Source organism: Panulirus ornatus, chromosome 67 (assembly GCF_036320965.1).
Source record: "Panulirus ornatus isolate Po-2019 chromosome 67, ASM3632096v1, whole genome shotgun sequence".
In the NCBI taxonomy this organism is placed as follows: Eukaryota; Metazoa; Arthropoda; class Malacostraca; order Decapoda; family Palinuridae; genus Panulirus; species Panulirus ornatus.
In genome coordinates, this window is record NC_092290.1 from 5,126,802 (window position 1) to 5,140,758 (window position 13,957).

Genomic DNA, 13,957 nt, shown 5'->3' on the forward strand with positions numbered 1-13,957 from the left:
CAGGCAGACTCTAGACTCATCATTTCCAGGATTAACAATGGTTAATGGGGTCTCACTGCCTTTTTTCTTTCAGTTTTTGCTGCATTGTTAATTGACATTTACAAGGAAAACCCCATCTCTGGCAGTGGGTCACCCGTTTTCTTTTGTTTTGAGAAAATAGCAGCTGCCTACTTCAGTAGAGTTTTATTTTTTTGTGTTGCTTTTAGCATGTCCTGAAATCCCTTAAGCTCGTTTACATAGTGATACAGAAGTGCTTCATGTATAGGTTATGTGATTGATTGCCTGTGTTTCCATTCATGTCCAGAAGTTTTCAATAGACATTTAAGTAGGCATCTGCTAATTTAAAGAACTTGCTTAATTTCTTGTAAAAATAAGGCAAATTCCATTTGGACTGGTGTTAACCTTATAGCTTTAGTATTTAGTAAGTAGATCAGAAAATGATAGCTCTCAACAAGAGGCAAGTTCCATTGTGCTGAAGTACCACCTTTACCAGCCTGGCCCCTGATGCCACTGCAAAGAAGCAGCTCCTCGTGATGGACTCATTTACTTTCTTCAATCACTTCATACTTTCTTCAATCCTAATGAAGTGTTGCATCTACTGGGTATGCAAAGCATCTTCTCTGGCTTCCTAACTCATTTGCTCCTCTCTGATTACTATTGACCTCCACCTTCCTCATACACCTTTAATTATGGACTTAAAGGACTTCACCGTTCATGGGGTTGGTCGTTGGTCTTACAGAGTTTTGCTGATCGCCTATACCGGCCAGTGGAATTCCTCATCCCAATATTCGTGGCTCTCTCCACCTTTGGCTCCGTGAATGGCATCCTCTTCACGTCTTCGAGGTAAACCAGGAGGCCTACTCGGACTCCCTGGACCAACTCGAGAGGTGGTGTAGCAAATGCTCAGGGGGGGCAGACTTGAACTGTATAACTAGCTTTTTAGTATATAGATGTAAACTGGTGTTTTACACTGAGTGATAATGATAGGTTCTTGATAGGTTGATATGTGTAGGTAAATACCTTTGTTTATTATAGATGAATACAGATGTGTAAGATAGTACTGACACCACATAAACAGTGAGAAACCTAATAGTTATTTTTCCATATAAGTCATGAACTTTTGTGCATCCCTGTACTTGTTAATAACCAGGTTAAATCAATTTTTCTGAATGCACACAAATCTATTTCACTCTTTTTTTCTCTGCACCATTTTTGATTGCCAGGTTTTTAGATCATGGTTAGATTTCCTGCTATAGTTACCCAGTCTGAGTCTGCAACTTCTGACTTTTGCTGAATTATTTGAAAAGAATAAGGTTTTCCAACCTTTCTTTTCATTTAATGCCCATTAAATGAAAGTATTACAATGAATTGAGTGCATTATTTCAATTGTATAGAGATGTTTACCAGGAGTCTTATTTTCCATGAAATTAAATATTGAATTATTTAACTGTATAGTCAGAATTTTCCATTGTTCGAAAAAACTGAATTCTCGTAAGGAAAATGTTAATGCATATCTTCAGTAAGCTCCTCGTATACATCTAAAATCTGTTAGTATTCTACTTTTTCACATGCAAAACAATTTTGGAGGCTTGTGTTTTGAGCAGATTTGGCATTTATAGTAAAGTTATCCTTTGAGCAAAGGACATTCATTAGTTTAAATTCATCCACTTCGCAGCATTGCTTTGTGTGAGCAGAAGTATTGTTATGAATGAAGAGTCATGTGTTATCAGTAAATAATAAATGTTTTCAATAAGATTATTGTCAAAACTTTAAGCATACAAGGCACCAGTCTCCTCTACTTAAACTTATACATTATAAGAACACCCAGTTATCCTCCATTCTTAAGCACGTATCTGTACTAATTTGAAATAACAAAATTCTGAAATTACAGTAGAAGTCACTGAATTTTTTTGTAGCATATTTTTCATTAATTACCTTTTACTGTGATTTTACATTTAATTCTGCACATTATAACATTCCTGTTCATTACACCTTTTTTTGTAGTATTAAAGTAACATCTCTCCTTTCAATCTTTTAAATTTCTATGTATCACCATTTAGGTAGTGTACATATTTTTTGAAAAAAAGATCAACATTCTTTATTTATCTGTCGGGCTTTCAACTAATTGGTTGCAGAATTTATGCGTAACTTTCATTGACAAGAGGAAAATCAGAATTCTAGTGGAGTTGCTCCATTAAAGCATCACATTTTGAAAGTGGTTAGATATAAACTTAAGATGGAATGCTGCTTTGGAAGAAAATTTTTCTAGAAATTTGAAAGGAGTTAAGCACTGTCAAGGTCGATCCTACCCCAAAGGAGCCCACTTTACCATGTTCTTTTGTGGAGCATAGCCCTGTATTTGCAGGAGCCCCATAAAACAGGTCTGGAAGATATATATTTATATCTATCTACCCATCTGTCTTAGTATTCATTCATTCTTGAAGGTATCTTAGTTACTCAAGGACCCATTTTCTTGAAAGTGTCCTAGAGTTACTCAAGGATCCCTTTTCCAGAAACTCCTGCAGATCCAAGGCTGTGCTGCTTACAGCACCAAGGAAATGATGGATTCCTTTGGAATGAGAATTTCTTTGATGGAACTTTACTGTCAGTGATAAACTTGCCAAAAATGACTTTTCATGCAGGCAAAGTGTAGTAACACCTCAGTTTATTTATTACTGTGAGTGAATATAAGATAACAAGTTTTAAATTTTCTTCCATTGGTTGCATTTGTCTCCAGAAGTTGTAAGATACAGAATTACTTCATAAAGATATGGATGCCAAGCAGTTGTTATCCCTCCCTTGTTAAGGGCCCATGCATAAAGATGTGGGTGTCCTTCAGTTATCATCCCTCCCATTTTAAAGGCCCCTATCTTCAGAAGTTTTATGATACAGAGTTACTTCATAAAGATATGGGTGCCTTGCAGCTATTATCCCTCCCATTTTAAAGGCCCATACATATAGATATAGGTGCCCTTCAGTTATTATTCCTCCCTTATTATAGTCCCCTACATAAAGATATGGGTGCCTACAATGATTAAACCTCCTTTTTTCCAACATTTGTGTTATGATTCCTTCGTTCATCATTTGTAGTCATCTGTTTTATACTCAAACTTTGGTTCATTCATTCTTTTGGTTATTGTTCCAGCTGTTCATACAGATGAGCTACCATGAAAATTGTTGCACAAACATTTGTTAGGGTATACAGGTGCCTTGGGGGATGTCACCATATTTCACCACAGTAAAAAAGTAAAGATAATGCACTTTCAGTTGGACCCTCAGCATTGCAGCCACTTTTTTTCTTTTATCAATGAATGTTGTGAAGATTTTCAAAATTTAGAGAAAACTCAGGGTAGTGGTTCATGCAGTTTATGCTCAGTAAATAAATAACATGATTTATACTAACAGCCCCTCTTCTTGAGCTAAATTTCCAGTTAACAAGAAAAAACTTTGCATTAGTAAAATATACTCACTTCAGTATGACTACTCTTTATAACAACGGGCTGTGGCACATGGACAAGCAGCAAATATACTGTACTTTGGAGCCAAACCTCTTTAAATGTTTCAAAAAGTCTGGCAGCAGGCCACAGAATCCCTGGAAAAAATAGTTCCAGCTGTTAGTTAATTCTTTTGTTTGATTATTAAACACAAGAGGACTGTGTATTATTCCATGAATTATTGGATATAATACTCAGGATTTTGTGTATCCTGTGTATGCTGTTTCCTGTGTGGTGGGATGGTGACGGGAATGGAGGAATGCAGCAAATATGAATATGTCACATGTGTATATATGTATATATATATATATATATATATATATATATATATATATATATATATATATATATATATATATACATTGATATCTGTATTTATATGCACATGTATAGGTGTTTATGCATATATATACATGAGAAGGAACAGAGAAGGGGGCCAGGTGAGGATATTCCCTCAGAGGCCCAGTCCTCTGTTCTTAACGCTACCTTGCTAATGCAGGAAATGGCGAATAGTTTGAAAGAAAAAGAAAAGATATATATATATATATATGTATATATATATATATATATATATATATATATATATATATATATATATATATATATATATATTTTTTTTTTTTTTTTTTTTTTCATACGATTCGCCATTTCCCGCATTTGCGAGGTAGCGTTAAGAACAGAGGACTGGGCCTTAGAGGGAAAATCCTCACCTGGCCCCCTTCTCTGTTTCTTCTTTTGGAAAATTAAAAAAAAAGAACGAGAGGGGAGGATTTCCAGCCCCCCGCTCCCTCCCCTTTTAGTCACCTCTATGACATGCAGGGAATACGTGGAAGTATGGAAGAATACTTCCACGTATTCCCTGCATGTCGTAGAAGGTGACTAAAAGGGGAGGGAGCGGGGGGCTGGAAATCCTCCCCTCTCGTTTTTTTTTTTTTTTTTTTTTTTTTTTTTTTTTTCCAAAAGAAGGAACAGAGAAGGGGGCCAGGTGAGGGTATTCCCTCAAAGGCCCAGTCCTCTGTTCTTAACGCTACCTCGCTATCACGGGAAATGGCGAATAGTATGAAAAAGAAATAAATAAAAAAAAATATATATATATATATATATATATATATATATATATATATATATATTTTTTTTTTTTTTTTTTTTTTTTTTTTTTTTTTTTGCCGCTGTCTCCCGCGTTTGCGAGGTAGCGCAAGGAAACAGACGAAAGAAATGGCCCAACCCACCCCCATACACATGTATATACATTTGTCCACACACGCAAATATACATACGTACACAGCTTTCCATGGTTTACCACAGATGCCCCACACGCCCTGTCCCAATCCACTGACAGCGCGTCAACCCCGGTGCACCACATCGATCCAATTCACTCTATTCCTTGCCCTCCTTTCACCCTCCTGCATGTTCAGGCCCCAGTCACACAAAATCTTTTTCACTCCATCTTTCCACCTCCAATTTGGTCTCCCACTTCTCCTCGTTCCCTCCACCTCCGACACATATATCCTCTTGGTCAATCTTTCCTCACTCATTCTCTCCATGTGCCCAAACCATTTCAAAACACCCTCTTCTGCTCTCTCAACCACACTCTTTTAATTTCCACACATCTCTCTTACCCTTACATTACTTACTCGATCAAACCACCTCACACCACACATTGTCCTCAAACATCTCATTTCCAGCACATCCACCCTCCTGCACACAACTCTATCCATAGCCCACACCTCGCAACCATACAACATTGTTGGAACCACTATTCCTTCAAACATAGCCATTTTTGCTTTCCGAGATAATGTTCTCGACTTCCACACATTCTTCAAGGCTCCCAGGATTTTCGCCCCCTCCCCCACCCTATGATTCACTTCCGCTTCCATGGTTCCATCCGCTGCTAGATCCACTCCCAGATATCTAAAACACCTTACTTCCTCCAGTTTTTCTCTATTAAAACTTACCTCCCAATTGACTTGACCCTCAGCCCTACTGTACCTAATAACCTTGCTCTTATTCACATTTATTCTTAACTTTCTTCTTTCACACACTTTACCAAACTCAGTCACCAGCTTCTGCAGTTTCTCACATGAATCAGCCAACAGCGCTGTATCATCAGTGAACAACAACTGACTCACTTCCCAAGCTCTCTCATCCCCAACAGACTTCATACTTGCTCCTCTTTCCAAAACTCTTGCGTTTACCTCCCTAACAACTCCATCCATAAACAAATTAAACAACCATTGAGACATCACACACCCCTGCTGCAAACCTACATTCACTGAGAACCAATCACTTTCCTCACTTCCTACACGTACACATGCCTTACATCCTCGATAAAAACTTTTCACTGCTTCTAACAACTTGCCTCCCACACCATATATTCTTAGTACCTTCCACAGACCATCTCTATCAACTCTATCATATGCCTTCTCCAGATCCATAAATCCCACATACAAATCCATTTGCTTTTCTAAGTATTTCTCACATACATTCTTCAAAGCAAACACCTGATCCACATATCCTCTACCACTTCTGAAACCACACTGCTCTTCCCCAATCTGATGCTCTGTACATGCCTTCACCCTCTCAATCAATACCCTCCCATATAATTTACCAGGAATACTCAACAAACTTATACCTCTGTAATTTGAGCACTCACTCTTATCCCCTTTGCCTTTGTACAATGGCACTATGCACACATTCCGCCAATCCTCAGGCACCTCACCATGAATCATACATACATTAAATAACCTTACCAACCAGTCAACAATACAGTCACCCCCTTTTTTAATAAATTCCACTGCAATACCATCCAAACCTGCTGCCTTGCCGGCTTTCATCTTCCACGAACCTTTTACTACCTCTTCTATGTTTACCAAATCATTTTCCCTAACCCTCTCACTTTGCACACCACCTCGACCAAAACACCCTATATCTGCCACTCTACCATCAAACACATTCGACAAACCTTCAAAATACTCACTCCATCTTCTCACATCACCACTACTTTTTATCACCTCCCCATTTGCGCCCTTCACTGAAGTTCCCATTTGCTCCCTTGTCTTACGCACTTTATTTACCTCCTTCCAGAACATCTTTTTATTCTCCCTAAAATTTAATGATACTCTCTCACCCCAACTCTCATTTGCCTTCTTTTTCACCCCTTGCACCTTTCTCTTGACCTCCTGTCTCTTTCTTTTATACATCTCCCACTCATTTCCATTTTTTCCCTGCAAAAATCGTCCAAATGCCTCTCTCTTCTCTTTCACTAATAATCTTACTTCTTCATCCCACCACTCACTACCCTTTCTAATCAGCCCACCTCCCACGCTTCTCATGCCACAAGCATCTTTTGCGCAAGCCATCACTGCTTCCCTAAATACATCCCATTCCTCCCCCACTCCCCTTACCTCCTTTGTTCTCACCTTTTTCCATTCTGTACTCAGTCTCTCCTGGTACTTCCTCACACAAGTCTCCTTCCCAAGCTCACTTACTCTCACCACCCTCTTCACCCCAACATTCACTCTTCTTTTCTGAAAACCCATACAAATCTTCACCTTCGCCTCCACAAGATAATGATCAGACATCCCTCCAGTTGCACCTCTCAGCACATTAACATCCAAAAGTCTCTCTTTCGTGCACCTGTCAATTAACACGTAATCCAATAACGCTCTCTGGCCATCTCTCCTACTTACATACGTATACTTATATATATCTCGCTTTTTAAACCAGGTATTCCCAATCACCAGTCCTTTTTCAGCACATAAATCTACAAGCTCTTCACCATTTCCATTTACGACACTGAACACCCCATGTCTACCAATTATTCCCTCAACTGCCACATTACTCACCTTTGCATTCAAATCACCCTTCAATATATATATATATATATATTTTTATTTTTTATTATACTTTGTCGCTGTCTCCCGCGTTTGCGAGGTAGCGCAAGGAAACAGACGAAAGAAATGGCCCAACCCCCCCCCATACACATGTATATACATACGTCCACACACGCAAATATACATACCTACACAGCTTTCCATGGTTTACCCCAGATGCCTCACATGCCCTGCTCAATCCACTGACAGCACGTCAACCCCGGTGCACCACATCGATCCAATTCACTCTATTCCTTGCCCTCCTTTCACCCTCCTGCATGTTCAGGCCCCAGTCACACAAAATCTTTTTCACTCCATCTTTCCACCTCCAATTTGGTCTCCCACTTCTCCTCGTTCCCTCCACCTCCGACACATATATCCTCTTGGTCAATCTTTCCTCACTCATTCTCTCCATGTGCCCAAACCATTTCAAAACACCCTCTTCTGCTCTCTCAACCACACTCTTTTAATTTCCACACATCTCTCTTACCCTTACATTACTTACTCGATCAAACCACCTCACACCACACATTGTCCTCAAACATCTCATTTCCAGCACATCCACCCTCCTGCACACAACTCTATCCATAGCCCACACCTCGCAACCATACAACATTGTTGGAACCACTATTCCTTCAAACATAGCCATTTTTGCTTTCCGAGATAATGTTCTCGACTTCCACACATTCTTCAAGGCTCCCAGGATTTTCGCCCCCTCCCCCACCCTATGATTCACTTCCGCTTCCATGGTTCCATCCGCTGCTAGATCCACTCCCAGATATCTAAAACACCTTACTTCCTCCAGTTTTTCTCTATTAAAACTTACCTCCCAATTGACTTGACCCTCAGCCCTACTGTACCTAATAACCTTGCTCTTATTCACATTTATTCTTAACTTTCTTCTTTCACACACTTTACCAAACTCAGTCACCAGCTTCTGCAGTTTCTCACATGAATCAGCCAACAGCGCTGTATCATCAGTGAACAACAACTGACTCACTTCCCAAGCTCTCTCATCCCCAACAGACTTCATACTTGCTCCTCTTTCCAAAACTCTTGCGTTTACCTCCCTAACAACTCCATCCATAAACAAATTAAACAACCATTGAGACATCACACACCCCTGCTGCAAACCTACATTCACTGAGAACCAATCACTTTCCTCACTTCCTACACGTACACATGCCTTACATCCTCGATAAAAACTTTTCACTGCTTCTAACAACTTGCCTCCCACACCATATATTCTTAGTACCTTCCACAGACCATCTCTATCAACTCTATCATATGCCTTCTCCAGATCCATAAATCCCACATACAAATCCATTTGCTTTTCTAAGTATTTCTCACATACATTCTTCAAAGCAAACACCTGATCCACATATCCTCTACCACTTCTGAAACCACACTGCTCTTCCCCAATCTGATGCTCTGTACATGCCTTCACCCTCTCAATCAATACCCTCCCATATAATTTACCAGGAATACTCAACAAACTTATACCTCTGTAATTTGAGCACTCACTCTTATCCCCTTTGCCTTTGTACAATGGCACTATGCACACATTCCGCCAATCCTCAGGCACCTCACCATGAATCATACATACATTAAATAACCTTACCAACCAGTCAACAATACAGTCACCCCCTTTTTTAATAAATTCCACTGCAATACCATCCAAACCTGCTGCCTTGCCGGCTTTCATCTTCCACGAACCTTTTACTACCTCTTCTATGTTTACCAAATCATTTTCCCTAACCCTCTCACTTTGCACACCACCTCGACCAAAACACCCTATATCTGCCACTCTACCATCAAACACATTCGACAAACCTTCAAAATACTCACTCCATCTTCTCACATCACCACTACTTTTTATCACCTCCCCATTTGCGCCCTTCACTGAAGTTCCCATTTGCTCCCTTGTCTTACGCACTTTATTTACCTCCTTCCAGAACATCTTTTTATTCTCCCTAAAATTTAATGATACTCTCTCACCCCAACTCTCATTTGCCTTCTTTTTCACCCCTTGCACCTTTCTCTTGACCTCCTGTCTCTTTCTTTTATACATCTCCCACTCATTTCCATTTTTTCCCTGCAAAAATCGTCCAAATGCCTCTCTCTTCTCTTTCACTAATAATCTTACTTCTTCATCCCACCACTCACTACCCTTTCTAATCAGCCCACCTCCCACGCTTCTCATGCCACAAGCATCTTTTGCGCAAGCCATCACTGCTTCCCTAAATACATCCCATTCCTCCCCCACTCCCCTTACCTCCTTTGTTCTCACCTTTTTCCATTCTGTACTCAGTCTCTCCTGGTACTTCCTCACACAAGTCTCCTTCCCAAGCTCACTTACTCTCACCACCCTCTTCACCCCAACATTCACTCTTCTTTTCTGAAAACCCATACAAATCTTCACCTTCGCCTCCACAAGATAATGATCAGACATCCCTCCAGTTGCACCTCTCAGCACATTAACATCCAAAAGTCTCTCTTTCGTGCACCTGTCAATTAACACGTAATCCAATAACGCTCTCTGGCCATCTCTCCTACTTACATACGTATACTTATATATATCTCGCTTTTTAAACCAGGTATTCCCAATCACCAGTCCTTTTTCAGCACATAAATCTACAAGCTCTTCACCATTTCCATTTACGACACTGAACACCCCATGTCTACCAATTATTCCCTCAACTGCCACATTACTCACCTTTGCATTCAAATCACCCTTCAATATATATATATATATATATTTTTATTTTTTATTATACTTTGTCGCTGTCTCCCGCGTTTGCGAGGTAGCGCAAGGAAACAGACGAAAGAAATGGCCCAACCCCCCCCCATACACATGTATATACATACGTCCACACACGCAAATGTACATACCTACACAGTTTTCCATGGTTTACCCCAGACGCTTCACATGCCCTGCTTCAATCCACTGACAGCACGTCAACCCCGGTATACCACATCGCTCCAATTCACTCTATTCCTTGCCCTCCTTTCACCCTCCTGCATGTTCAGGCCCCGATCACACAAAATCTTTTTCACTCCATCTTTCCACCTCCAATTTGGTCTCCCTCTTCTCCTCGTTCCCTCCACCTCCGACACATATATCCTCTTGGTCAATCTTTCCTCACTCTCCATGTGCCCAAACCACTTCAAAACACCCTCTTCTGCTCTCTCAACCACGCTCTTTTTATTTCCACACATCTCTCTTACCCTTACGTTACTCACTCGATCAAACCACCTCACACCACACATTGTCCTCAAACATCTCATTTCCAGCACATCCATCCTCCTGCGCACAACTCTATCCATAGCCCACGCCTCGCAACCATACAACATTGTTGGGACCACTATTCCTTCAAACATACCCATTTTTGCTTTCCGAGATAATGTTCTCGACTTCCACACATTCTTCAAGGCCCCCAGGAATTTCTCCCCCTCCCCCACCCTATGATCCACTTCCGCTTCCATGGTTCCATCCGCTGCCAGATCCACTCCCAGATATCTAAAACACTTCACTTCCTCCAGTTTTTCTCCATTCAAACTCACCTCCCAATTGACTTGACCCTCAACCCTACTGTACCTAATAACCTTGCTCTTATTCACATTTACTCTTAACTTTCTTCTTCCACACACTTTTCCAAACTCAGTCACCAGCTTCTGCAGTTTCTCACATGAATCAGCCACCAGCGCTGTATCATCAGCGAACAACAACTGACTCACTTCCCAAGCTCTCTCATCCCCAACAGACTTCATACTTGCCCCTCTTTCCAAAACTCTTGCATTTACCTCCCTAACAACCCCATCCATAAACAAATTAAACAACCATGGAGACATCACACACCCCTGCCGCAAACCTACATTCACTGAGAACCAATCACTTTCCTCTCTTCCTACACGTACACATGCCTTACATCCTCGATAAAAACTTTTCACTGCTTCTAACAACTTTCCTCCCACACCATATATTCTTAATACCTTCCACAGAGCATCTCTATCAACTCTATCATATGCCTTCTCCAGATCCATAAATGCTACATACAAATCCATTTGCTTTTCTAAGTATTTCTCACATACATTCTTCAAAGCAAACACCTGATCCACACATCTTCTACCACTTCTGAAACCACACTGCTCTTCCCCAATCTGATGCTCTGTACATGCCTTCACCCTCTCAATCAATACCCTCCCATATAATTTACCAGGAATACTCAACAAACTTATACCTCTGTAATTTGAGCACTCACTCTTATCCCCTTTGCCTTTGTACAATGGCACTATGCACGCATTCCGCCAATCCTCAGGCACCTCACCATGAGTCATACATACATTAAATAACCTTACCAACCAGTCAACAATACAGTCACCCCCTTTTTTAATAAATTCCACTGCAATACCATCCAAACCTGCTGCCTTGCCGGCTTTCATCTTCCGCAAAGCTTTCACTACCTCTTCTCTGTTTACCAAATCATTTTCCCTAACCATCTCACTTTGCACACCACCTCGAACATAACACCCTATATCTGCCACTCGATCATCAAACACATTCAACAAACCTTCAAAATACTCACTCCATCTTCTCACATCACCACTACTTGTTATCACCTCCCCACTTGCGCCCTTCACCGAAGTTCCCATTTGCTCCCTTGTCTTACGCACTTTATTTACCTCCTTCCAGAACATCTTTTTATTCTCCCTAAAATTTAATGATACTCTCTCACCCCAACTCTCATTTGCCCTTTTTTTCACCTCTTGCACCTTTCTCTTGACCTCCTGTCTCTTTCTTTTATACATCTCCCACTCAATTGCATTTTTTCCCTGCAAAAATCGTCCAAATGCCTCTCTCTTCTCTTTCACTAATACTCTTACTTCTTCATCCCACCACTCACCACTATATATATATTTTATTTTTTTTTTTTTTTTTTTTTTTTTGCCGCTGTCTCCCGCGTTTGCGAGGTAGCGCAAGGAAACAGACGAAAGAAATGGCCCAACCCACCCCCATACACATGTATATACATACGTCCACACACGCAAATATACATACCTACACAGCTTTCCATGGTTTACCCCAGACGCTTCACATGCCCTGATTCAATCCACTGACAGCACGGCTACCCCAGTATACCACATCGATCCAATTCACTCTATTCCTTGCCCTCCTTTCACCCTCCTGCATGTTCAGGCCCCGATCACACAAAAGATTATATATATATATATATATATATATATATATATATATATATATATATATATATATATATATATATATATATATATTGAAGGCTACAGTCATGGACAAAAGTCCACATCAAGGCCAGCCTTAATTGAAGGAGAGATTAACAAAAGGGAAGAAAAGACAAAAGGAAAGTGTTTATGAATTTTGGATGAAGTGAGAAACCAGTCAGTTGAAATGTACCAGGTTATAGTTATTAGGAAAGACATGAGAGGGTAGAGGAACAGGTATCAAAACAACCCAGTCTTTAGTTGCCAGTAGCCTCATAGTAACCATGTGATGCTACAGCTTGCCGAGTTTTGTGTGGTCTTACTGGTGGTGAGGGTATACAAGCAACCAGCTCTTTGGAGCAAAAACCCATCTAATACCCAAAGAAGAGGAAAAATGTAACAACATCGCAGCATAGAGCAAGCAGGTCAAGTTTTGAAGTTAACTTGTTCAAGTTGATAAGTCAAACTGCTTTCGACTTGACTGTATCAAGTAGAGATGCAGAGTTAAAACCAACCCAGATGTGAGAGCAGTAATCCATATAAGGACAGATCAGTCCTTTGTAGAAATAGAGCAACTATTCAGAAGAAAAGAAATTTCAACATCTAAACAGGATTCCCAGTTTCTTATAGGCAGATTTAGCAATTTCTGTAATGTGGGGTTTGCAAGATAGAGTGGATGTCACAGTAATACTTAAGTATATTCACAGTGTTAAGAGGTGGAAGTACAGAGCTCTTGAAGGAGAGAGAAAAGCTGTAAAGAATTTCTGTTAGAGAGATGGGCAGAAGCTGGGTCATGGAGGCATTAAGATTAACCAGATTTTGTCAGCCCCACAGAGATGTTCTGTCTGAGTTTATGGAGGAAATTGTGATGAATTGAGGTGCAGATCAAGTGAGAGAAGAAGGTGCAGATAGGCATGATTGTGTAGTTAGCTACAGCATGAAGGACCAGAGTTGAAAAACAGATCCAGAATATTTGGAAAATGGTCACAGCAGTCAGGAATATGGTTGGGATGGGAGATAATTTGCTGTAAATAATTGAAAATGGAGAACGTGAGTGTTTCTATCCCCTCAACCAACCACATAAGAGTAATTCAACCATTCCCAATTGTGAATGTTGAAATCCCCTAGGAAGATCTTAGCTTGATGGTGAAAGGATGTCACAGCCTCATGACAGGAGTTTAGATAGTCAAGGAAAGGTATAAAATTTGTATATTCAGGAAAGCAGTAGGCAAAACAGAGGAAAAGTGTGATAGTAGGGAGACAGACCTTGAGCCAGATAACATCAAAATCTGGTGACTCAAGGTCTTCGAGGCATGCAACAGATGTGTTGATGTTGGGATAAGCACAGATACC

At 40.4% G+C, this 13,957-nt stretch overlaps 1 protein-coding gene across 6 annotated transcripts in view; it reads left to right on the forward strand.

Moving 5' to 3' along the window:
- Window positions 1–13,957, forward strand: part of LOC139746981 (large neutral amino acids transporter small subunit 1) — a 165,633-nt gene that overhangs the window by 132,040 nt on the left and 19,636 nt on the right. For 3 of the 6 annotated variants that reach the window (XM_071658677.1, XM_071658673.1, XM_071658675.1), the window contains exon 6: window positions 740–843. The exons of the other annotated variants lie outside the window; for them this stretch is intronic. In XM_071658677.1, the coding sequence (XP_071514778.1) occupies window positions 740–843 (104 nt within the window). The remainder of the gene's footprint in view (window positions 1–739; window positions 844–13,957) is intronic. 6 annotated transcript variants of the gene reach the window in all.